At 37.6% G+C, this 24,029-nt stretch overlaps 2 protein-coding genes, 1 long non-coding RNA gene and 4 pseudogenes across 3 annotated transcripts; 2 read left to right on the top strand and 5 right to left on the bottom strand.

The window, feature by feature from the left end:
• Window positions 1–231: 231 nt before the first annotated feature.
• On the top strand, window positions 232–2,396 carry LOC120138828 (annotated as a pseudogene).
• Window positions 2,397–2,693: 297 nt separating this feature from the next.
• Window positions 2,694–4,197, bottom strand: LOC120138728 (annotated as a pseudogene).
• Window positions 4,198–5,785: 1,588 nt separating this feature from the next.
• LOC120138690 lies at window positions 5,786–6,570 on the bottom strand (annotated as a pseudogene).
• A 510-nt stretch (window positions 6,571–7,080) lies between these two features.
• On the bottom strand, window positions 7,081–8,920 carry LOC120138723 (protein trichome birefringence-like 38). Its single transcript, XM_039154139.1, has 5 exons — window positions 8,535–8,920; window positions 8,273–8,450; window positions 7,989–8,164; window positions 7,747–7,905; window positions 7,081–7,643 (listed from the first exon to the last, which is right to left on the bottom strand). The coding sequence occupies exons 1-5, from the start codon at window positions 8,831–8,833 to the stop codon at window positions 7,352–7,354; spliced, it is 1,104 nt and encodes a 367-aa protein (XP_039010070.1). The 5' UTR covers window positions 8,834–8,920; the 3' UTR covers window positions 7,081–7,351.
• A 573-nt stretch (window positions 8,921–9,493) lies between these two features.
• On the top strand, window positions 9,494–21,577 carry LOC120138779. Its single transcript, XR_005517558.1, has 3 exons — window positions 9,494–9,532; window positions 16,861–16,868; window positions 21,463–21,577. It is a non-coding gene; the product is annotated as an uncharacterized LOC120138779 (long non-coding RNA).
• Window positions 13,980–16,780, bottom strand: LOC120138777. The gene has a single exon (XM_039154185.1). The coding sequence runs from the start codon at window positions 16,438–16,440 to the stop codon at window positions 14,161–14,163; it is 2,280 nt and encodes a 759-aa protein (XP_039010116.1). The 5' UTR covers window positions 16,441–16,780; the 3' UTR covers window positions 13,980–14,160.
• Window positions 19,181–23,707, bottom strand: LOC120138778 (annotated as a pseudogene).
• Window positions 23,708–24,029: the final 322 nt, after the last annotated feature.

Raw genomic sequence — 24,029 nt, 5'->3', positions numbered from 1 at the left:
GTCTGTCTGATTGGATTCTTTTTACTTTAAACTCGAATTCAGTTCAATTTAATTATATTTTTAAAAATTTGATCTGATTTAAACTCAATTATTTAGAAAAAAATGGGATCAGGTTGGGTGTAAATTAACCTTACCATCATCAAAATGAAAATATGCTATAACTTGGCTGACTGACCTGCGATTGTAATTTGTGAAGTAATAATGAAAATTGTAAAATAATCGTCGTTTCCATTCATACGTCCCGCAGAGCGCTCCGGAATCACAACTCTCCGTCTTACAAATAAGGAGCAACGGCGATGGATCTCAGATTTTACTTTCAGTTTCAGTTTTAGTTTCACCCAAGAGTTGTCCTTTTCCATTATTTTCTCGCCCCTCAAAGCTTGTCTTCGACGACTCCCCTTTGCCCTTTTATTCTGGTTTAGGGTTTAGAAGAGACAAATGGGCAATTGGAGGCATCGAGGCCCACGACGATTTTACCGCCAGGATGCAGCTCCCAAATATCCTCCCTCCTATCATCTCCCTGAAACTTGCTTTTCTGGTAATTTACATTTTTTTTGTTGCAATTGCTGCAGTGCTGTCTTCAACATTCTTGTCTTTCCCCCCCCTTCAATTCTCTTTATCTTACAATTCATTTGAACTTTAGAATACAATATTAAAATCCGACATCCATTTGAAACAACACAGAATCAGTGGCAAGTGCTTTGAAAGAGGTACAAAAGTTTATGATTGTTGATATGTAGATGAAAAAAAAAACAAATTTCCTTTGTTTCACATGTAAGTGTATTCTTGAAATATTACTGCATCAAACCTTCAATAATTTTTTTTTGTTATTCCCAATTCATTACTGGTTTGGTTTGATTTTAACTTAAAATTGCCATCTTTACTAGAGTTTGTTTTAGAATTAGTATTACGGGCTGTACTTACACCTTTTAACTTTTTCCTTTATGATAATAAACATTCACATTGTCTAAGAACTAACACTTGTTTACTCATACATTTACAAAGGACTATATATTAAGTAACCACATTATATTTACCGTTCTCATTTTTGTCTGTATTCTGTTACCAAGGTGTGATTCTTTTCTGATTATGTTATTTTCCTCATAGAGTTTTCTAATGATGGTGTGCCTTTGTGGGAAAAGAAATTCTGCACTATAGTTGGAAAAGTATCCTGGCGGAAGATTGTTGATACGAAGAAGTTAACGAGCCCAAACGATAATGTGCTCAATTGGGATGATTCTGCTGGAGAAGAAGCATTTCACAATGCAAAAAGCCGGTATTGGGCAGAGAACAATGGCTTGTCCTGTGACATTTCTGCTCCTGATCCGAACGCTTACATTGATGAAATAAATTGGAATCCTTATATTGATCCTGAATTAATTAGGGAGTTAGAAAAAGAATATTTTCTCCCCCTGATGTAGAAGAAGATATCATGGTAGGGGAGGAAAACAAGATAGCAGGGAACCTTTTGTCTGCTCCGACAGAAGGGTGCAATAAGAGCCCTTCTAAGTTTGATAATCCTTGGGAAAATAACAATGTTACTCAGGATAGTTCAAAGGATTGTGTAGGCTGGGGCCACTTTGTTCTTAAAGTTGATGACTTGAGAAATTTAAATAGTGACGGAAATAATCCCTGGGAGAGTAGCATTACTCAGGAAAATGAAAGTGGAAACCGTAACTCATGGGGGTATAATGGGTCCAGGGATTGGAATACTGGAAACAATTCCTGGGGCCATAGCTATCAAGGCTTGAAGAAGGATGATGGATGGGGAGACTACAAACGAACTTATTGGGGAAGGAATCAGCGAGACACTAACAAGATGCCTAATAGAGATAATTCATGGAAACATAGCTATGCTCAGTGCAATGTAACTCCAAATGATAACAGGTGGGGAGATTGTGGGAGAAATTGTTGGAAAGTGGGGGGTAATCATGATGTACGGTCAAGAAAGTTAGACTTCAGAAGTAGCAGCAGTGGGGGACCATGGCACAGTGGTTCCCGGAAGAGGGAAGGTTCTCACCAGTATATTCCTGGCTACAAAAGCTCCAGGTTTCAACCAGATGATAATCAGGCAAATTATTGCTGGAGGAGTGGGCAATCTAACAAGAGGGTTAGCTTTCCACGTGAGTAGCCATTGTCGCTGACTTATTTTTTTGTTTATGAGATTCTCCGTCCAACAAGCCAGGAACATCTTTTACTTCATTTATTATCTCATAAGATGGTTCCTTTTAACCAATTGGTGCAACGGCATACCAGGTGATAGTGAACCTTACCCGGATTTTCGAGTCTGTGATGTTCATACACGTACCTTTTGTTCAATATAGACATCTTGTTTTGGTCCATAATTTTGTCCATGAGACAAGATTGCCTATTGAAGTGTGTTATTTTGTTATTAATGTTCTGGTTACACTGCATTGTTATCTTGTTCATATCATGTATGCTTCTCAACATTCTTAACCCTTGGGTTTGATTGGGAAAACTTATCAGGTAGCAATCTAAAAAAACAACAAATGTAATATGGGAATCCAACACTGGAAGCAATTTATGCCTCTACAGGTTTGTTTCAATTGAAACAATTGATTCTGGCAACAAATGGTGGTTCTTCATTAACGAAAAGAAATCTGCTACATCCTCAATCATCAAACATGCAACTGAAAAAATGTAAATTATTGCATTGCCATTTTTTTCTCTCAAACGACCAGTTACAATTGACAAGAATTCAAAAAATTGTATGAAATAGAAAACCTATAAAGACCAAATTGATCACTGAACAATTTTACCCTAAGAAACTGCACACTGAAAAACATGAATTCGTAAACTAATTAACAAACAAATAACAGTATTGAAACACTGCAAACAAATAAAAAGGGAAGCAGTGCTTCTTACCCACAAAACATTGATAAAATGCGTGTGATGTCTAAGTAGTGGCAGAGGTCTTAGGCACCCACCACACTCTTACAGATTTGTCGAGGCCTCCACTATAGAGCAAGAAACCATTACCCACATTACAGGGCGTTGCCTGCAAACACTTGACTGGGCCTTGGTGACCATTAATGACTCCAATTTTACGAAGTTTACCATAAGCCTCTCGCTTCCAAATACCAATGGTTTTATCAGCTGAACCAGTGCACAAAAACTCCCCCACCAGGCACATGCACAAAACTGCCATACTGTGTGCTCTAGTCTCACTCACCAATTTCCAACTATCAAAATCGCCATTCCCTTCCCACCCCATAACAAACCCATCTGAACCCCCTCCATATACCCATTTTCCATCCTCTGAAACAACAATTGAATTCAATGAAACATCTTTATGACCTTCCAAAATCCCTGCAACGAATGAGAGGTCTTCCCATGTTTTCCCCAAGCCTTAATCTTCCCATCCGCGGATGCCGAATACACTATTCCTTTACAAGCTACCAAACTATTGATGGCATCATCATGGGCCTTAATGGATTCCAAACACTTCAAATCAGATATCCTCCACACCTTAAGAGTCTTATCCCATGAGCCTGAATAAATCAACCCATTGTACACTGTTAAACAAGAAATACTATCTGCATGTTCGATCCATAAACGCTTGTGATGCCGCCGGGTTTGGACATAATTGCTTTGCTTCATGAACTTCCCCAAATAGTCCTTGGTTGTAGGAAGCGTGTCTTTCAGCTTAAACACGTTCTCTGAGCTTCTTGACACCTTCCATACCCTGATCTTACTATCTTGATGTGCAGTGAAAACCTTATTGCCAACAGCCACAAGCGCTTTCACCGAGCCATCACCTTGGCCGAACTTTGTGAACTGTCTTAAGTCAGGCTGTTGCCAAACTATAATATCCTTGCCTTGCGATGCGCTTAGGATGAATTCTCCACACAAGGCCAAGCATGAAACTGAACCAATATGCCCGGACAGCACTGCCAGTGATTTATATGGTTGAAAACCACACGATGTTTTGCATGGAAATTCATATCTGCCGTCATCTTGAAGCGCAAAACGATGATATACAGGTGGGCTATCATCAGCTTCACTGCTTGTGCTGCTACTTGTTGCGGCGGATGAGAGTAGGGGAGCCGACGATTCATGCATAGGAGGAGCTATTGTAATCAGGACCATATCTAGAATTCTAGGCTCCTTTGCCTGTATGAGTTTGTGTGTGAGAGAGAGAAAGAGGCAGAGGTTGAAACAGAGAAGCTGGGTTTCTTTAAAGACACAGAATGTAAATAAATGGAAGAGTGAGTAACGGCTATATTGACAAAATGTAAGCTTGGTATGATAAAAGGGTCCACCACGATCGAGTAATAATAATTAAAGGAGGATTGAGCTTTTGGGCCTTTTCCCCGTTTCCAGGATGTCTCCTCTCCTTACATTTTCTGGAATTTCTTTTCATCAAATTTGGTAGCACAATATGTTAGACATATGTCTGCTAATTCCACCAAGGCAACTAGAATTCCTCGTCAAAAGAGATACCCACATCATACCAAAATTGCACTTAGCTATTATTTTTCAGATTTTGCTAATTGCCATTTTATTCACCCCACTAATCTCATTATTTGAGCACATAAAACATGTCAGCTTTGGGCGGAGTCAGCCTGTGATTAGACTAGTTACTTGACACCTCAAATTTTTAGAAATACAAAATTTATTTTATAAAAGCTATTAAAGTTAAAATAAAATTAATATTAACATTATAAATAAAGTAAACTGAACTAAAAGTAGGGATGACTATTTCATTTAAATCCTTTCTTCTGGTTTTTTTAAGGGTAAGGTCGGGTTCGGATTTCAGAGTTAAAAAACTCTGATTTGATTTGATATAGTATTATAGTTATCTTTTATTTATTTAAATATAATTACAATAATATCAAATTTTATTTTATTTTTCTTTTCAATTATGTCTTTATTTTTACTTAATAAAAATAACTTATATATATATTTAGGTCGGTCATATTAGGTCAGGTACGGATTTTGACCTAAAAATTGAGTCGGATTTTAGGTCGGATTAGAACCTTCTAAACCAGGGTTGGGTCAGGTGCTGATAAAGATGTTTAATATTCGAATTGAATCTGGGTGGGTCAAAAATCAGACCCGACCCATGACCTTCCCTAATTAAAAGAGCATTCCATAATAAATCTTTATAATATTCGATTCAAAATTTCTAACACCGCAATTTAAAATTTCTGACTCTATACCCTAACATCAATTCATATTTTTTATTCTCTCATCATCAAAACAAATAATAATATAAGAAAAGAATTAGATAGCTAGACCAAGTAGTTGGTTTAAAAAAAAAGAATATGTTGGGGTATATGACATATTTTTCATTTATATATATATAGTTATTCTAGAAAATATAACGTCTAAATTGATATCGTATGTTCTATTTTTAGATTTTTTTATATTTTTATAATTAAATATTTTCTCATTATTATTTATAGTTATTTTAATTGATTAATAAATTATGAATAAATCTATATTGCATAAAAAGTTAAAGAACACCATTGGAGCGGAACGAGTGGTCCATTGAAGTGAGGTGCAAGCTTGGTCTACAAATCAGAGAAAATCCCATTGTTCTGAAAAAATTGTAATTTTCAGAAACTGGAATCATTAAGTTGGCACGCAACTGTTTGTTAGAAATTAAAGTAGAATACATGAGAAAACAACAATGAAGATATTACCATTTCTCATTTTATAAATCAGTGAATGAAAGACACGAGAAGCAACAAACAAACTTAAGATTTACAGAAGAAGGAAACTTGCTACGGCTGCATTGTGCTTATGAGAGATGACTGGATGGTCAGTAGTGCATTCAATAATGTGACACATACACATCGTACTGGACGGTAGCATCTCCAGTGTGTAATCAAACCAAACTGTATGTGCCAATGCATAGCCCCTAGCAAATCGAAACACCCCACTTCCTCCAACAATCGGCATTTCCCTCACATCATTGAAAACAGGATTCCTCCCAAGAATGCTGATGCTGCTACCATTGTAAGTACCTTCAGTGAAGGCCATATTCATAACCATTAACAATGATACATCTTCTTGGGCTGCAATGCCATATATCCCTTGAGCTCTTCCAACCGGCTTTGAGCTGATTTCAGGCCCTTCTGTCAATGCATCATCCATCATCATGGTGGCTCCAAATCCATATGCACTGCTGTTTGTTGGCCCTGCAATTTTCACAGCACTAGGTTTTTTCCCACTAATGACATCATGGAAGAAAAAGTGGAGGTGGGATGTTTTTTCTACACGCTTTATTTCTATGCCCTCAGTGATTTCCTCACAGAAGATGCCATTAACATGGCCGTAGATCGTTGAGAAGATAACACAATTGAGGGTGAAGAGAAAACAAATGGAAAAATTAGTTGCCATTTTGGATTGCTTTTGAATGAGGTTGTCAATCAAAATGAGATTTCGCCTTTTATAGGAGCTAGCAGCATGGTTGCTGTGCCTGTGCTTTTAAGAAACTGTTTCCCTTTGTTTTTTCAATGACTAGTTTTATAAAAGCAAGTGGGCTATCCCCCAGTTAAAAATATAAGAATGCTTATGCTTATACGATAACCTATCCCCAGTTAGAAAAAAGAAAGAAAGAATATGATCCATTATTTTTCAAAACAATTATACTCTTTCTAGTCAATAATCATCACATAAGTACATAGGCTAGTTATGGCCTATGTTGTTTTCAAAATGCTAATTACGCTTTTCGGTTGTTTTCAAACATCAACCTTACACACTAGTTATGGTCTATGTTATTTTCAAACATCAATCTCAAATTTGTGGGTGATACTTGGAGACAATGTCTTGCTTTTACTTGTTGGAATACTTTTGTTCATTGGTGTGCAATAGAACTGACTCCAGGAAACTGAGAATTAAGATTCTAAGAATGCTTTCTGGTTGATGTAAAGAAGAAAGAATATTCGAAAGAATTAATGTTAACTCAATCGAACTGCAGACAGCTGAGATTTCTTTGTAATGAGCGATAGCTATAGCTTTTGAATGACCCTATTATGAATTCTATGGCTGTCAATTGCTACCGTGGATTTGATTATATTCCATCTAGTTGCCGACAATACATATTTGATGGGATTCATAAATCTTTATTGAAGTTTGATATTATGTGATTATATAGAAGTAATCTTTGCTTCAAGCAACTGCGAATTTTCTATTATGAAGTCGCCATATTGCTCTCCCTGTCCCTTCACATTTCATCTTTCCACTAATTCCTTTTCACATTTCGACATTGATCCCCAAAGAAGCTACTATTGGTTATCCCTAAATATTCATTAGAAATTGGAGAAGGAATTACAGATTTATTATATTTCAGAAGCTACTAGTTTGGTCATTTGTTTCTATGCTATTTGATGAGAGCTGCATACAGAAGTAGGTTCCATGTATCGGGGAGGCCAGCAACACACCAGTGTGTGCAATCCATGCCGTTGAAGGCATTGTAGGAGCTAGGATGTGCATCTTTTCTTAGTTGAGAAAGAGCTGTAATATCGAGCAAATAAACAGGTTTCTTGATGCTCCTTATGACATCATTAACTACGTCTACGGCACGAGTTAAACCAGTCGGATGAACCGGTCCCATGAATGGTGTCATCTGCCTTGAGCAATTTCTCACTCCTGGTTCATTCCATCCTGCACCACTGATTCGTATGAATGTAGAGACAAGACATTATGTTACTCGGAAGGTTGTTACAGTTTTTGGTCTTGAAAAGAAAGATATTGAAACAGGAAAAAGCAGCTCACTTGTAGTGAGAAGGGGAGATTCCTTGAAATACAACTTGAGTCCTATTGGCATCAACATCTGAATCAACCCATTTGGCCCATGTTGTCAAAGCCATGCGAAAAGCAGTCATACGGTCGATGTCCTTACTAATCTTACCATCAACTTCCACATATTGCCATCTGCAGTTGAAATTACAGATCTTTTAGCTCTTGTAAAAAGGTCATCAGTTAATCAGATTATGCCTGTTTTGTAGAGCTCATACTGTTGCTTCTGTCCTCTACGGTGCCACCAATGCCAAGTGTTGAAAATTAAGACATTGAAGTTTTTCCACAGATCACCATGCCTAATAGATTTCAGCTTCAGAACTTTGCCAATTGTTTCCTCATCCACGTCTACTAAGTACAACGTATGAAATAGCATCACTGATACGTTATAGTCCTGAAAGTTTCAGTCCACACATATATATACAGAGAAATGAACATAGTTATTTACCTATAGTTAAAGTGTTACCTATAGCAAAGGAAATGTTTAACATAGATTGATTACCTTGAAAGTGACAGCGGGAATACTGCGGTTGTACAAGTGTTGTTTGATTATACGAGATGTAGGCACTGCAGCGTGAAGCATGCACACTAGTGATTGCCATTGGTTCAGACTTATGGAGTCTCCAATAAACATCAGCTTCTTGCCCTTTAATGTATTCAACAACTGTTCTGCATCAAACCTGTCATTTCTCACTGATTCAAATGTTAGAATGAAAACTACAAGTATGAAATTTATGTTTGAGATGCGGAAACTAAACATTTACCTTGGCAACTGGCAATTGGTTGGCTTCCATCTATATTTAAGGTAGAGGTGATCGGGACGGCCATACTTGAGGCAATTAAACTCGTTGTGGATGAACGGACAGGCTGATGAATTGTAGAGAGGATAGGAGCTGTCATACTCCCAATTCCCTTGGTACATATTGCAACTATCCTGCTGTGTGGGAGAATCATTGGCATTTGCTAAACATAGAAATGAAAAGGTGACAAAGCTGACAGTAATCAATATTTTAGTCCTGGAAGAACCCATTAGAGAGGAGAAAATTGTGAATGAAGCTTCCATAGGAAAAGGAGACAACGATTGGTGCCACTTATACCAAAATGAAGACCTTAATGAATACGTAGAAAATATTTAGTTGTATAACTGTTTATCTACTATTTAGTGTTGCAGGAAAAGGCGTATATAATGGCTCTCCAAGTTTCATCTATTTAGTATTTTCCAGCAATTACGTTTACGTGTTGTGAGTGCTGGAAGTTGGTTTAATGAAATAATAATAATTATCCTCACAAATCCATGAAAATAGTCGTTGGCAAAGTGTGCACCAATTCCATGAGAAGATGCAATTGATTTGGCATGACCACTATTCTGAGAATATTTTCTGAACTTATTATCTTCAATATATTAGAATTATTAAATAATTTATTGATTTATATATGTGATCAAAGAACTTATCTTTGGAATAGTTAAATTTAAGGCAGTAAACTAATCTAGCTTGAACAAACAAATCACTATTTATGTTCGTTCGTTTATTGAACAATCCCCCCTCGTCGCCATAATAAAAATGAAATAAGATTATTATTTCTTACATAATAATCATACGAACATGTAAGGTATGGCTCATAATTTTGTAATTATGTACCAGGGTTTTCTATTATAAATAGTGATGTAACCTAAACCTATTATCATTGAATAAATAAAAAAATTTAGCGCCGCCTAGGCACCGAGGACGTAAGCACATTGCTGAACCTTGTTAAAATTCTTGTGTTCTTTCGTTTACTTTGCCCGATTTATCAACAATTGGTATCAGATGTCAGGAGCAAAATTCGAAGTTGCGAAATTCGATGGTCTGGGTAACTTCGGATTATGGCAAACAAGGGTGAAGGATCTGTTGGCACAGCAGGGGATCCTGAAGGCTTTGCGACCTACAAAGCCAGCGTCGATGGAGGAGGAAGATTGGGAAGAATTGCAACAACGAGCGGCAGGAACCATACGATTATGCTTGGCGGACGAGGTTATGTATCACGTCATGCATCTATCGTCTCCAGATGAAATTTGGAGGAAGTTGGAAAGTCAGTTTATGTTCAAATCCTTAACGACAAAATTGTATCTAAAGCAGCGACTGTATGGGCTGAAGATGCAGGACGATCATGATTTGGCGCAACACGTGAATGTCTTCAATCAAATCGTTTCCGATTTGGTTCGGCTTGATGTAAAAATTGAGGATGAAGACAGAGCGATGATTTTGTTGTGTTTGTTGCCTCCCTCTTACGAACACATGGTGACTACTCTTACATATGGGAAAGAGACTATCAACGTTGAGGAGATTACTGCAGCCTTGTTGGCTCACAACCAGCGGAAACAGAATGCAGGGGAAGACTCTCAAGCTGATAGCTTATATGTCAAGGGTAATCGAGACCGTGGACGGAAGCGAGAGAAGGCAGGGTCTGGAAAGCGGAATTCCATATCCAAATCTAGGGATAAGAAGACAATTCACTGTTACAAGTGCAAGGAGGCGGGACATATGAAGCGAGACTGTCCGAAGTTGAAAAAGCAGACTGATGAGAAGCGTGATGTTTCATCCAAGTCTGTGAACGTGGTCAAAGATGACAATTCTGATTGCAGTGAGGGTGATATGCTTTCTATTTCAACGACTCAATTGACGGATGCGTGAATTCTTGATTCTGGATGTTCTTATCACATCACGCCAAATAGGGAATGGTTTTCGACATACAAGTCGGTTAATTCTGGTCCTGTTTATTTGGGTGATGATCGATGTTGCAGTATTGTTGGTATTGGTGATGTCAGAATTAAGATGTATGATGGCTCTGTTCGGACGTTGAGTGGTGTTCGACATATCCCAGATTTGAAGAAGAATTTGATTTCTTTGGGCACTTTGCACAAGAATGGTTTTATCCCTAAGGCTGATGAGGATAGGGAAACCATTCGGATTGTTAAAGGTGCTTTGACTGTGATGAAAGGAAAGATGACTGCATGAAATATTTATAAATTGTTAGGGAGTACCGTTGTAGGTGGAGTTCATTCTGTTGAATCCTGTGATGATACTACAAAACTGTGGCATATGCGTCTTGCTCATCTTAGTGAACGTGGTATGACAGAATTACACAAAATAAATCTGTTGCATGGTGTCAAAAGCTGTAAGCTCGATTTTTGCAAGTATTGTGTTCTTGGTAAACAGACTAAAGTCCGTTTCAAGACTGCGAAACACACAACTCAAGGGATTCTTGATTATATGCATTCTGATGTATGGGGGCCTTCCACGATATCGTCTTTGGGTGGATCTAGGTATTATGTTACTTTTATTGATGATTTTTCACGGAAAGTTTGGGTGTATTTTTTGAAACAGAAATCTGAAGTTTTTGAGAAGTTCAAGCTGTGGAAAAGAGAGGTAGAAAACCAAACAGGACGAAAAATCAAGTGTTTGCGGTCTGACAATGGAACGGAGTACACAGATTCACAGTTCTTACACTTCTGTAAGGAGCACGGGATTAAGAGACATTTTACAGTGCGCAAGACACCACAACAGAATGATGTTGCGGAACGGATGAACAGATCGTTGAATGAAAGAGCCAGATGTTTGCGGTTGAATGCGAGGCTTCCCAAACACTTCTGGGCCGAGGCTGTTAACATGGCGTGTTATCTTATCAACAGATCGCCAAGGGCATCATTGGCTGGGAAAGTTGCAGAAGAGGTATGGACTGGTCATGATGTTAGTTTTGATAACTTACGGATTTTTGGTTGTCCTGCTTATGTGCATGTACCTGCTGATGAGAGATCCAAATTTGATGCAAAATCGAATGAGTGCATTTTTCTGGATTACAAGAAAGGTGTCAAAGGATTCAAGTTCTGGGATCCAGTTGCGAAGAAAATTGTGATCAGTAGAGATGTTGTTTTTGATGAACAATCCATGTTGCAACAGAAGAAAGACACGACAGTGGTGGATTTCGAGCAGTTTCCAGTTGAGAAACCAGAAACGTCTCAACCGACTTCTGGTGGTTCCACTACGGATGATTTGCAGGATTATAGTCTCGCCAGAGACAGGGTGAGACGGACGAATATAAAGCCTCCGAGTAGATTGGGTTTTGAAGACTTGGTCTCTTTTGCACTTATTGTTAGCAGTGATGATCCGGTTACTTTTCATGATGTTATTACTAGTCAGAAAAATGACAAGTGGATGGCAGCCATGGTTGAGGAGATGGAGTCTTTGAATCACAATCGTACATGGGAGTTGGTTCCCCTTCCTGAGGGTAAAAAGCCGATTGGTTGCAAATGGGTGTATAAGAAGAAACCAACAGTAACAGAAAAGGAGGGGGAGAAGTTCAAGGCTCGTTTGGTAGCAAATGGTTTTTCACAGCAGAAAGGAGTTGATTATGATGAAATCTTTTCTCCTGTGGTCATACACACTTCAATCCGAGCATTACTTGCATTGGTGGCCAGTTGGGATTTGCATTTAGAGCAGATGGATGTTAAAACTGCTTTTTTGCATGGTGATTTAGAGGAGCAGATCTACATGCGGCAACCTGATGGTTTCACTCAACCTGGAAACGAGCATTTAGTTTGCAGATTGAAGAAATCTTTGTATGGGTTGAAACAGTCTCCGAGACAGTGGTATAAACGGTTTGACTCCTATATGATCAAAATTGGCTACAACCGATGTGAGTATGATTTTTGTGTCTATGTTAAGAGTCTTGATGATGGTTCTTTTATTTTTCTATTACTGTATGGTGATGATATGTTGATTGCTGCGAAGAACATGGATGATGTTATCGGTTTGAAAACTTTATTGAGTCAGGAATTTGATATGAAAGATTTAGGTGCTGCAAAGAAAATTCTTGGAATGGAAATTTGCAGGGACAGAGACTCAAGGAAATTATGGCTATCTCAACGGGGTTATGTTAAAAAAAATGCTAGAAAGGTTTGCGATGAGCAGCGCAAAACCAGTTAGCACTCCATTGGCGAACCACTTTAAGCTCTCATCAGAACAGTGCCCTAAGACAGATAAGGAAGCTGAAGATATGGAAAAGGTTCCGTATTCTAATGTTGTTGGCTGCTTGATGTATGCAATGGTATGTACTCGTCCTGATTTAGCTCATGCTGTTAGTCAAGTTTGTAAGTACATGTCTAAACCTGGTAAGCAACATTGGGAAGCAGTCAAGTGGATCTTTCGGTACTTAAAGGGTATTGTGGGACATGGAATTGTTTTTGGTAGTCAACGAGATAATCCTTTGGTTGTAGGATATGTGGATTCAGACTATGCATGTGACTTGGATAATAGAAGATCTACGACAGGGTATGTTTTTACTCTTGGTGGAGGACCTATTTGTTGGAAGTCTACTGTTCAATCTGTTGTGGCACTATCTACAACTGAAGCTGAGTACATGGCAGCGGCTGAAGCTGCAAAAGAAGCTTTATGGCTCACTGGTTTAGTGAAGGAGTTGGGTGTTCAGCAAGGTGGAGTTCAGCTGCTCTGCGACAATCAAAGTGCTATTCACTTAGCTAAAAAAATCAGGTATATCGTGTTAGAACTAAGCACATTAATGTTTGTTTTCACAAGATCAGAGAGTTGATTGCATCTGGAGAGATTTTGTTTCAGAAGGTACACACTGATGAGAATGCCGCTGATATGTTCACCAAGCCAGTTACAACAGACAAGTTCAAGCATTGCTTGGACTTGTTGAATGTTTCAAGTTGTTAAAGAAGTAAGGTAACCCAACCCACATTGAATGTTTCCTAAGGGGCATGATATTCGCCAAGGTGGAGATTTGTAAGGTATGACTCATAATTTTGTAATTATGTACCAGGGTTTTTTTATTATAAATAGAGATGTAACCTAAACCTATTATCATTGAATAAAAAAAAAAATTAGCGCTGCCTAGGCACCGAGGGCGTAAGCACATTACCGAACCTCGTTAAAATTCTTGTGTTCTTTCGTTTACTTTGCCCGATTTATCAACAGAACATAAACCATCTTTGTTTATGAGCATAAATGAAAGAAACAAGGCTTTATGGTGTTTGGTTTGTTCAATAAACAAGCGTAAAAGTCATGTTCATGCTTGATTATTTAACTTGATAAATGAACGTGTGTAAATATAAAGAAACTGTTCATGTTGTTGATACGTCAACCTGATTAGAAACAATACATGGAAAAACATTGATGATATTTTTGATTTATTGGTGGAGATGAATAATAGAGTAGAAATTATCTAAAACATAAACTTAGTGTCACCATTACAAGTACATAACAACAGACATGACAGACATCAAACCATAGATATGATCCAGCTTTTTCAAATTCTAACACTCATCCATAACTTAGGCTTAAACTAAACAATAACACAGAATGGAATAAACAGTTGCCTGAAGAAAAACTATCAGTTACAAGCTTGAATTCTTCCATGGGCAAAGCTTGTTGAGGAATGCTTGAAATGAGTTTCACATTTGGTAATGGGAAGCGGCAAGACAGTTTCAAAGGCTTCAACGAGTAATGCAACCTTCCTCTTTCTAGCTGGAGCAAGTTTGGTGACTGCTTTCTGGAGTGCATGATCCAGCATCCATTCCTCTGCATTTTTCCTTTCATCCATCATCTGATGCCTCAGATCAACCCTTTCTGCATCTTCCTCTGGAACGATGGGCAGGAAGTTTGGTTCTCTTGGGTTGAAGTCCCTTGATTCCTCGTACTCGTCTTCACGTCTCTTGCGCCTGATTCTCCATTTCCTGTAGGCATGCTTGTCAGCAAGGTCTTCCTTAGCAATAGCATTGCTTCTTGGCTTACGGTTACTTTGATCGCTTGCTGCCACTTCCAAGTGAGCTTGACTCTCGGCAAAATGAATTTCATCAACAACATCATGAGATGCATCATTAACTTCACTCAGAGTGTCTTCTGCCACATTATCATCTTTGCCTGCTTTGAATTTTTCTCCGGTTTCCCCAATTGGAAGTTCCATCTCAGGACATAAATCACAGATAGTGACTGTCTGAGCTGCCTCTAAATCTCCTGATTTTTGGACCTCATTGTAATCTTCATTTATCTCTTCCTGCTCCAACTGAAATGGCTCCATTTTTTCAAAACCTCCATCTTTCAGATAAAACGTGCCGATGTTTTCAGGAACTTGTAGTGGAGAATCTGCTTCAAAAACTTCCTTAAATGTTCCAGGAACTCCAATCTCCAACATTTTTTCTTTGCCTGATGTTAGTTCCCCATGTAAATCTATTTCAGTGTGCTCTTCTTCCTCTTCTTCATCCATGATGGTGGAGGAAACTTGGTCATAGCTTAGGGTTTCAGATATCTGGCTGCATGTATCGACACATTTTGCATCTTCACCTGCTTCGGAAGCCTCCTCCGTCATGTTGCTGTCACTGTCTTCTGACGAATCCCCAATTCCCTGATCAGACTCCGTCAAAAAATGGGTTTCATCGCCAGAATGTGAAGCCGAAAATGACCATTCATCCCACTCCATTTCAATAACTTCAAATATAGTATGGTCCACATCAACGCTTGGAATGCCTTCTTGCTTATCACCATCATAAAAGCTCCATGGAGATGATTCTTCTTTAGCTGCGATTCCTCTAAACTCTTCGTCCACATCATCACGTTTCAGGTCTTCGTTATGGGTTTCGATGATATCTACTTGAGAAATAATTTCACTGTAATGTTCAAGATTTTCATCAAAACCAATCTGAGACTCAGAGTTTAGTGAACCTTGAGATAGACTCTCCAGCGCTGTTTCATTGCCACATCTAGAACCATCCGCTCCTGGGGCGTTCATTTGTGTGCTTCCCCCGGTTGCTTCATCAACATCATGATCATCTCCTTTACTGTTTGCATTGTTTGCATAGATTTCAACGAAAAAGTTTACAGGGGAGTCAAATTCCTCTGTTCCATCACCAGAAGGCTTTGTTAGACGTGGGCTGAAAGCTTCCATCTTCATGCTTCTCTGGGTTTTCATTGAACGTCTCTTTGCTTTCAAGAAACATTTCAACGGAGGCAAAGGAGTGTGGTGATGACCGTTGAGGGAGCAGTAAGTATAAGGGCAGACCTTTATAACCGAAGTCCCTTCATACTCGGTTCCACCGGGATTAAGCAAAAGATAAGCCGGAAACTTCGAATCCTTTAAAGTCGAAGAACAGGTAGCTTTCCGTTCGTTCATATCTGAACATAAAGAAACCCTGGAACATTTTTTGGCAGAAGTTCTAGCAGGCTTAAAACTAGGAGTTTTTGTTAAAGTCCTCACCAGTTTCAAACTAGATGTCCTCGTCAAACTTGTAGCAGATTTATTACCAGAAGTCGAACTCATTCTACGACTACGAAGATTCTTGCTATCTAATTGTAAATCAATTTGAGTATTCCGGGAACTGACCTGAGTGGTCTCCTTTTTGGCCTCCGAACTGCTAGTGGACTTCATGTAGTTTGGTGATCCATTGATAGGTTTGATCAACGACTTGCTGTGAACCGGAGGAGGAGGTTTTCCAGGTTGAGAAATTGTTTTCCTCAAAGGCATAGGTTCTGAGACCTTGATTGATCTACACTTTTTCATTATTTTCTTCAAGTCACTTCCTTTGTTCTTGACATCCTGGTGCTGACAAGATGATGGTTTAATATGATCAGCTTGGTGTTGGATACCAAGCTTGTTGGCCACCTTTCTTTGAACCATCCTCAAAGGAAAACCCTGATGAGAACCAAGATGGGTTTTGGTTCCCCTGGGGATTGGGAAACTGAGTTGTGGAAGAAAAGTAGTTTTTAACGTGATGAAAATCAAATGAAAAGGAAACTTGTAAAAGACCAAAGAATATTTGGTCTAGTAATCTGAGTTTCCAGACGGTGGAACTGGCAATGGCACTTGGCAGACCACTTTGGAATAGGGTTGAGATAAGAATTGGATGTCGACAAGCACTAGCATAACCGGGGTGGCCATTTCTTTAATGGAATCATTGCTTACTCCTATAAAATATTTGGAATATTGACATGTATGATGTATTCAAAATTTGAAATATGATATACATAATTCAAGGAAAATATGATTATAAAAAAGAGAGGCTTCGTTCCATTTAACCCAAATAGATTAGGAAGGAAGGAAGCATGGTCAAAAGGGGAGATAAGGGCTTGGGGACAATGGGCGGTGGCACTTTAGAAAAGACAAAGGCAATGGTCGGCAACAATGGGCTGCTTGTGGGGATTACCTTCATATACTTGGTCAGATTCTCACAGCCTTTTAGACACGCGCTCCTCCCCTCTCTTGTAAAAAGGAATTTCTTTAATTGCCTTTACCAAATATTAATTTGCAATTAGATTGTCAAATAATTGAATTCTGAATGTAGCAGAACATCAATTTTGATTTCCCCAAACTCACCTAACACTGATCAACAAATTCAACATCTTTTATACTGTTTTTGACTTTTCTGTTTTTTAAAAGATAAAAAACACAACCAAATGGTAAAATTATGTTTTTGAGGGTTTTGTAATGATCATAATTCATTAATTCCACCTATTCTGAGTCAAAGAGATAAACCATGGAAGGAGCCTTGTACAGTGCACTTTTAGTCTTTTCCACCATGACGAAAAGCTAGCTTTGTGGGCACCATCAAGACCAAATAATAATAACAATAGTTTTTGTCATAATAATTTTTCATTATGGAGAGAATCCAGAGACATGGAGCAACATCCCATGTTTATGCATGCAGTGTTGAAAGGCAGGAATGTCACTACATCTGTCTGTCTGATTTTGCTTCTTCAGAGTAGCAGCAACAACAAGACAGCTCCCCCTATCCCCCTGTAAAATAATCCCATGTTTTCTTGTTTCCTATAATCTACCACTGATAGTGAATTGTATAACAGTCCTAGCTAGAGATTTTAGAGCAGTCAACAACTCTGTCAAGTATAGTTATGAACCCGCTATACCTCCGAAGATATAATTTTTCCGCCAGCCTATTAAGATAATCTCCAAAGGGATACGATGGAGATCGAGTCCTCGACAAGACCTATGATAAAACTTCTAATAAACCCATGACTCTGTACCTAAGACTGTAAGAAGAACAACACTCTCTTTAACCATTGGAGTCGTTTAATAGGATCATGTTAAAGATAAGACCACGATTGTATGTATATCAAATTATAATATCATGACGTCTAGGCTACCCTTCAAATGGTGATGAGTAGTCACATTAGTTGTCCTACGTCCTACTATAATATATGGTTCCAAGAGTCCACGCAATCAATGATTCGTGATTATCTAAAACCTAACCATTTACCATACATAATAAGGTGATTAGATAGAGATTCGTGTCATGAAAGCAACTCTATTATTTTATAAACTAAAAAATGATCATGTATCCAGGAAAAAACAAAACAAATAATGCATAGTAAAAGGAAAACAAAATTCATATACTAGGCAAGAAACTTTACAACTGAAAGTAATACAGTCAATTTTGAATCTTTAGCACACCAATTGATACTTAAAACGTTATTCAGTTACTAATGCTACATTTGGCAGGGCTGTTATTTTTTCCTCGAAGATAATGAACAAATATTGCTTATTTTGAATATGTATAATTTTTTACTTGAGTTTTTACTTATCTTTCTAATTTTAAGTTTAAATTTGTACTAACTCTTCTTTGTGTCATGAAAAATTGTTTTAAAAATTATGTAATAATTAAGCTTTTTACTTATTACTTGTAAACCAAACATGACATACAAAACATATAAAATCTCTCTACATCTTTACTGAGGTTTTGAAGCTTACTCCAACCTGGAAACTGAAATGATGTTGGTGCTTGCAGCATGCATGAATGACTGGTATTAGATTTTGATTTTATATTCTGTGTTACAAGAACATCCCCCCCCCCCAAAGTATCCGTGTTTAACACGCACATATTTGAGCATGAGGAACAAAATATTGTCCCCCACGTATATAGTAAAGCTTTGAAAAAATGAAAAAATTAAAAAAATTAAAAAATTGAGTCGTATCAAAGGCATATATGGCCAAAAAGCATGATTAAAGAGAGATTAGGACTTGGATATGCACAAGTATGCTTTACCTAAAAGAAAAGGATGGTGTTGAGTAGCTTTCACAAAAACAGTGCCATTTTTTTATTTGATTCTAATTCCCTTTTTGTTTCATGCATAAGAAATCAAGGCTAGTGGAGAATTTCTGGTAAAAAGGGGAAAATCATACAACTAGAAGTGATCAATGTAACCTCAAGGAATGGTGTTGTAATTATGACATTTCAACTTACAAAACGTATACAGATCTTTCTTGGGTAAATCGACAGTGCAAAAGCAGCTTTAATTAACACTGTAAATTGTCAACACCAGTGCTTTGTTTTAGCATTAATGACATATGCATATAGGAATTATCAGAAAGATATCAATTTATGAATCATGGAGAATTCATGACATGTACCACTTGGAGAAAAGGAAATCTTTTAATATTTTTTTGCAAAAGGTATAATGAAACATGTACAGTGAGTATGGTTCTAGCTATTTTGGCTTGTATATTAATTCGCATATCCTTTCTGTACAGCAATGAATAATACAACAATAATGGGGGAAAGAAGGAAAATCATATATGGGAGGGCTTGATTCAGTGCACCTTCTGTGATTCCAGACCCTTGTACATTGTAGTTGGCTTTGTCTTCAATAAATGCCTCAAAGAAATTCTGGTAGCCTGTGTGATTTAGTGAGAAGTTCGAGCCTGTGACCTTCATCATTTCCATGGCCTACCGAAACATGAAAATTGTCGTTACTTGTCAACTGTTTATTTTTCATGATTTCAATAAGCAATGAACGAAATGAAGTGCTTTGGCGAATGTACATCCAACATTGGAATTTAGAGCAACAATAAGTTGATTATCAGTTACCTTGAAACTGTACAGAAACTGGCTTGCTTTCTTGCTTACTTTCGGATTTGGATGAGACTGGAGCTTCTCATACATAACTTGAGCTTCTTTTGGCCTGTGAACAAATGCAGCTGTCTATAGTTCAACTTGTATCAATGCAAATAAAAAAAAGCAGAATGATACTGTTTACAAATGAATCCAACAGAATTTCAGATTTGATACATTTGCCTGATTTGCTGGACAACCTGAAGGCTGCAGGCAAGTATCGAACCCTATCGTCATTGTTATATCTCTAACATGTTTGAAGGCAACTTGATCTTGAGGAAGTTAAACTAGAAACAAAAAGCCTTTATATTGCAAGCATAGCTTAAGTCTAATCTTTAATATTCCAGAGATAAGGTTTGATGGCAAGTTATTTAGCAAATTAAAAATAAAAAGAAAGGTCAGATCAGATTTTCATATATAAACAAAAGGTGCTTCTGCATCCATTCTGACACTGGATTCAGAATATAGCTTTTGTAATTGTCATAGTCACTAAACAATCATGGTAACTATGAGATGAACTATCAATGAGGAAAAAGTCCAACAATACAGTTGTTTTTAATCTATTTCCTTGAGTAGCTAGATCCAAATAGAGTGGAAGAACTTAAAATATTGAGGATGCACATCAATACAGTTCGAAGTTCCAACAGATTAATAGTTACCTACTAAGTGAATCTTGACATATAGACCACTGCACAGCAGCTACTCCATGAAGTTCACTCTGCACAATCAAAAGAAAATAACTACAAGGAAAGGAACACCAGGTTATAGTTAATTACTCGCTGTAATGAATTGAATTCTTTCTGAAATAAAATTGATTTTCAACAATGAAAAAGGCTACAGTGCTCTAGAGCATGAATGGGATATCTGAAACTAATACATAAAACATCTAGTTTGGGAAGTAAGAATGACTAGAAGCGTGAAACAGTGGCAAAAAGATTTAAAAATCATTAAGTAATGCATGTGATGGGGCACAAAACCTTTAGTAAGTTCCTTTTCTCAATTTGAAGCAATAAGAACCTTTTCATCACATCTTCACTGAAGAGGCCATAACAAATTTAGAAGTTATATTTAATTTTCAAGTCCAAAATTGTGGGATTAAGTAATAGAACAAATGCTTTTTAAGAAACGCAATATCATGAAATTAGTACAGTTCTAGAGGGATGCTATAGACCAAACTAGGCTAAAATTATGTAGTGTGTTAAAAATTTCACCATCAATGAAGCAAGAATGACCAGAAGAGTGAAACAGTGGCAAAAAGATTTAAAAACCATCGTCTTAAGTAAAGCATGTGATGGGGCACAAAATCTTTAGCAAGTTCCTTACCTCAATTTGAAGCAATAAGAACCTTTTCATCACATCTTCAAAGAAGAGGCCATAACAAATTTAGAAGTTATATTTAATTTTCAAGTCCAAAATTGTGGGATTAAGTAATAGAACAAATGCTTTTTAAGAAACACAATATCATGAAATTAGTACAGTTCTACAGGGATGATCTAGACCAAACTAGGCTAAAATTATGTAGTGTTAAACGTTTCACCATCAATTGAAAGAGGTGGTAAGGCAGAACAGAAATTAATATTTCGTCTAGAGAAGGTTGTGATGAACTTCCTAACAATTTTCAGTTTTAACTCAAAATTCGTTCAGACGAATTACCTTAAAAGGCATCTTCTCCATTACTCTTTCATAGTAGGATAAGGCTTCCTTAAGCTTCCCAGAATCCATCAATGAGTCACCATCCTTCAATGCCTGTAATTATAAAAACCAGCTTAGGAGAATGGTCCTTTTGGTACTTATAGACCACTATTGTGGTTCGGCAATAACTTTGAAGGAAGCAAGAATGTTTACTTAATTTGAGTACCTTGTCACATTCAGATATTAGCTTTGGGTCAACATTTAATCCAACCTTCTTCTTGTAAGCAGCAAGCAATTGCCTTGTGCGTTCATTTTTAGCATTTCGATCTTCTTCTGTTTCTAGCACTTCCCCAGGTCGAATAGTCCTTCCACCACCAAACTAAAACCATTAAATCATGTCAGAAATGCTTTTTGAGAGGCATGAGAGAACATGATGTAGCCACCCTGTGATCCTATAATCAATTCATCTCTATAATTGAAGCTTTTGCAATTTAGAACACTTTCCGTTAATCATACTTGTACATCTATTAGTTGAAAAACAAAAATACACTTCCCAACTGCTGAGCAGCTAAAGTCGGGTCGTGAACAAGTTGTTAAACTGGATAATCTTGGCTCACTTGTCCTCGCATTATATAGCAATAAAATTTATTTTTATCATCTTAAGAAGGTAAAATCTTTGTTATATCAAATACAATATGCAAAACAGTGACTAGTATGTACTAAAATACAAAAATATTTCAGGCTTTCAGCTTCAATCTGAATCCTGGAGCCAAGAAACTAGGATATAATAACAAGATCATGGAGAAGTGAAAAGCAATTCTCAGGAACTTCATAGATACACATCCATGTACACATGCTCATGCTCATGCTCATGCAACATCCTATGCATTTAGGAAGACACTTATCAATTAGCATCATAGTGGCAGATATCCATTTAATTTTTATTTGTTTAGCACACTGCAGAAAATTTCTATTTTCCAGCATGATCAGTTCCAACTCTCACTATAATTCCAACAATTTCCACTCTCAATGGTTAAAAGAAAATTGACATTCTCTATAGGATCAATAGGTGAGTTTTACCAACAACATCAGATACATCAGGTAAAATGGCAAATTTGTTTATTCTCCAGAAACTAGTAGGAATCTGTGTTTGACATATTCCACTACAATAAGTTATCCAATCAAATGAATTGATCTCTTTTACCCAAAACGAGACTACTGAAAGCCTAAAGGCCAGATTTTGAGAAAGTCACACAATGATTTTTCTACAAAACAAATAATTTGTTTGCCGTCTTACCGTCTTGGAGATGTTGCCGGGCCTAGGGAAGACTCCCCATGTTGAGACCTTTGGCTTGTAAACTTCTGAGTCTTCTTCCGTGTTTTGCTTCATCTCAGGTGTTGTTGCTTCCCCAAGTTGCTGGTGTCCCCAACAATAATCTCCACATCAGGCAAGTCACCTTCTGGAAAAGGGTCAGAAATTGGAACCAGCCCAGGGGGTAGTCCTCTGCTCTTTTTCTTATCAGCAAAATCAAGCCCTACGAAGTCAATGCTTGATACCGATAACTTTTCCTGCTTCTGAATCTTCGTTTCCAGAATCTTTCTTTGCTGTGGAGTATCCTCACTCCCAGTTTTCTTGACTGAAAAATCAATTCCCACCAAGTACACATTAGCGGCACACAACATATTTGAAAGTAAGACCTTTCGTCAACTGTATGATTTTCCTAGTAATATGTAACATACTGCACATATAATATGACCATTTAGATTTGAAAAAATGTTTATTCGTGCACAAAAAATGGAAAAGCATTCCAAGGTTTTAGGATTTCGCCCATCAGTTAGAAAGAAAGAAGAAACAACAGATAAATACAACTATATTCGCTCAGCTCCCCAGGCTATTGCAATCCTCATCCGTAATCATAACATGAAAGAAAATTCATATGATTTATGTTCTCATCTCGCATAAAGTTTTCTTTTTGGATGAATAATTCTGAACCAGATGAAGGAAAATAAAGTCACTATCCCCATATAGCAAAAGCCAAGAATTTTCAACTCTTACCAGAAGCAATTGTGGACTCACTGCCATTCTCCTTGTACTCGCTTGCCTTTTCCACTGCAAACTTAACTCCATCAGTGTTTTTACCATCTCCACCTCCAGGGTTCACTGTGGTTTTCTTATAGGCTTTAGCCCTTTCAAAAGCAAGCTTGATAGGGTCTACAGGAGCAGTTTCTTCCGAGTTAGGTGAGTTGGACTTGGAAGCTTCATCGTTCTGACTCTGGGAGAAGGAAAGTTTGAAAAGAGAGTTCTTGTGATGGTTTGCGGGAGGGAAGAGAGCAGTGGATTTGAGGGAAGAAAGCCATGAACGCTGAAGAGCAGCCATTGGTTAGTTGGATAAGGGCAGGGATAACGTGGATGTTAAAAGCAGCAAAAGGAAAACTCGTGTCAATTCCTTTGTTCTATCTACAATTTGGGTTTAGTAACTTGGGCCAATTTTACGTCAAGGGTTCACGTTGTACGATCATCTCGTTGCTTGCGGATAAAAGATTTAAGTATATGAGTTGGATTTGTGGTGTTCCACCGAGGTATTGTTCTTCCTAGCTTGCTGCTATACTTGTACAATTATAAGAATGATAATGACCAAAAATGCGCCCCATCCTCAGCCTCTCCCATCTAGAATCACCTGCACTTAAAAGATTTGAGAAAACAAAGCAGTATATAAAGATAAAAGCTTCC

Source organism: Hibiscus syriacus, unplaced genomic scaffold, assembly GCF_006381635.1.
Source record: "Hibiscus syriacus cultivar Baekdansim isolate YM2019G1 unplaced genomic scaffold, ASM638163v2 tig00110705_pilon, whole genome shotgun sequence".
Taxonomy (NCBI): domain Eukaryota; kingdom Viridiplantae; phylum Streptophyta; class Magnoliopsida; order Malvales; family Malvaceae; genus Hibiscus; species Hibiscus syriacus.
The sequence above is the reverse complement of the archived record's forward strand: the minus strand, read 5'-3'. Positions and strand labels throughout refer to the sequence as shown.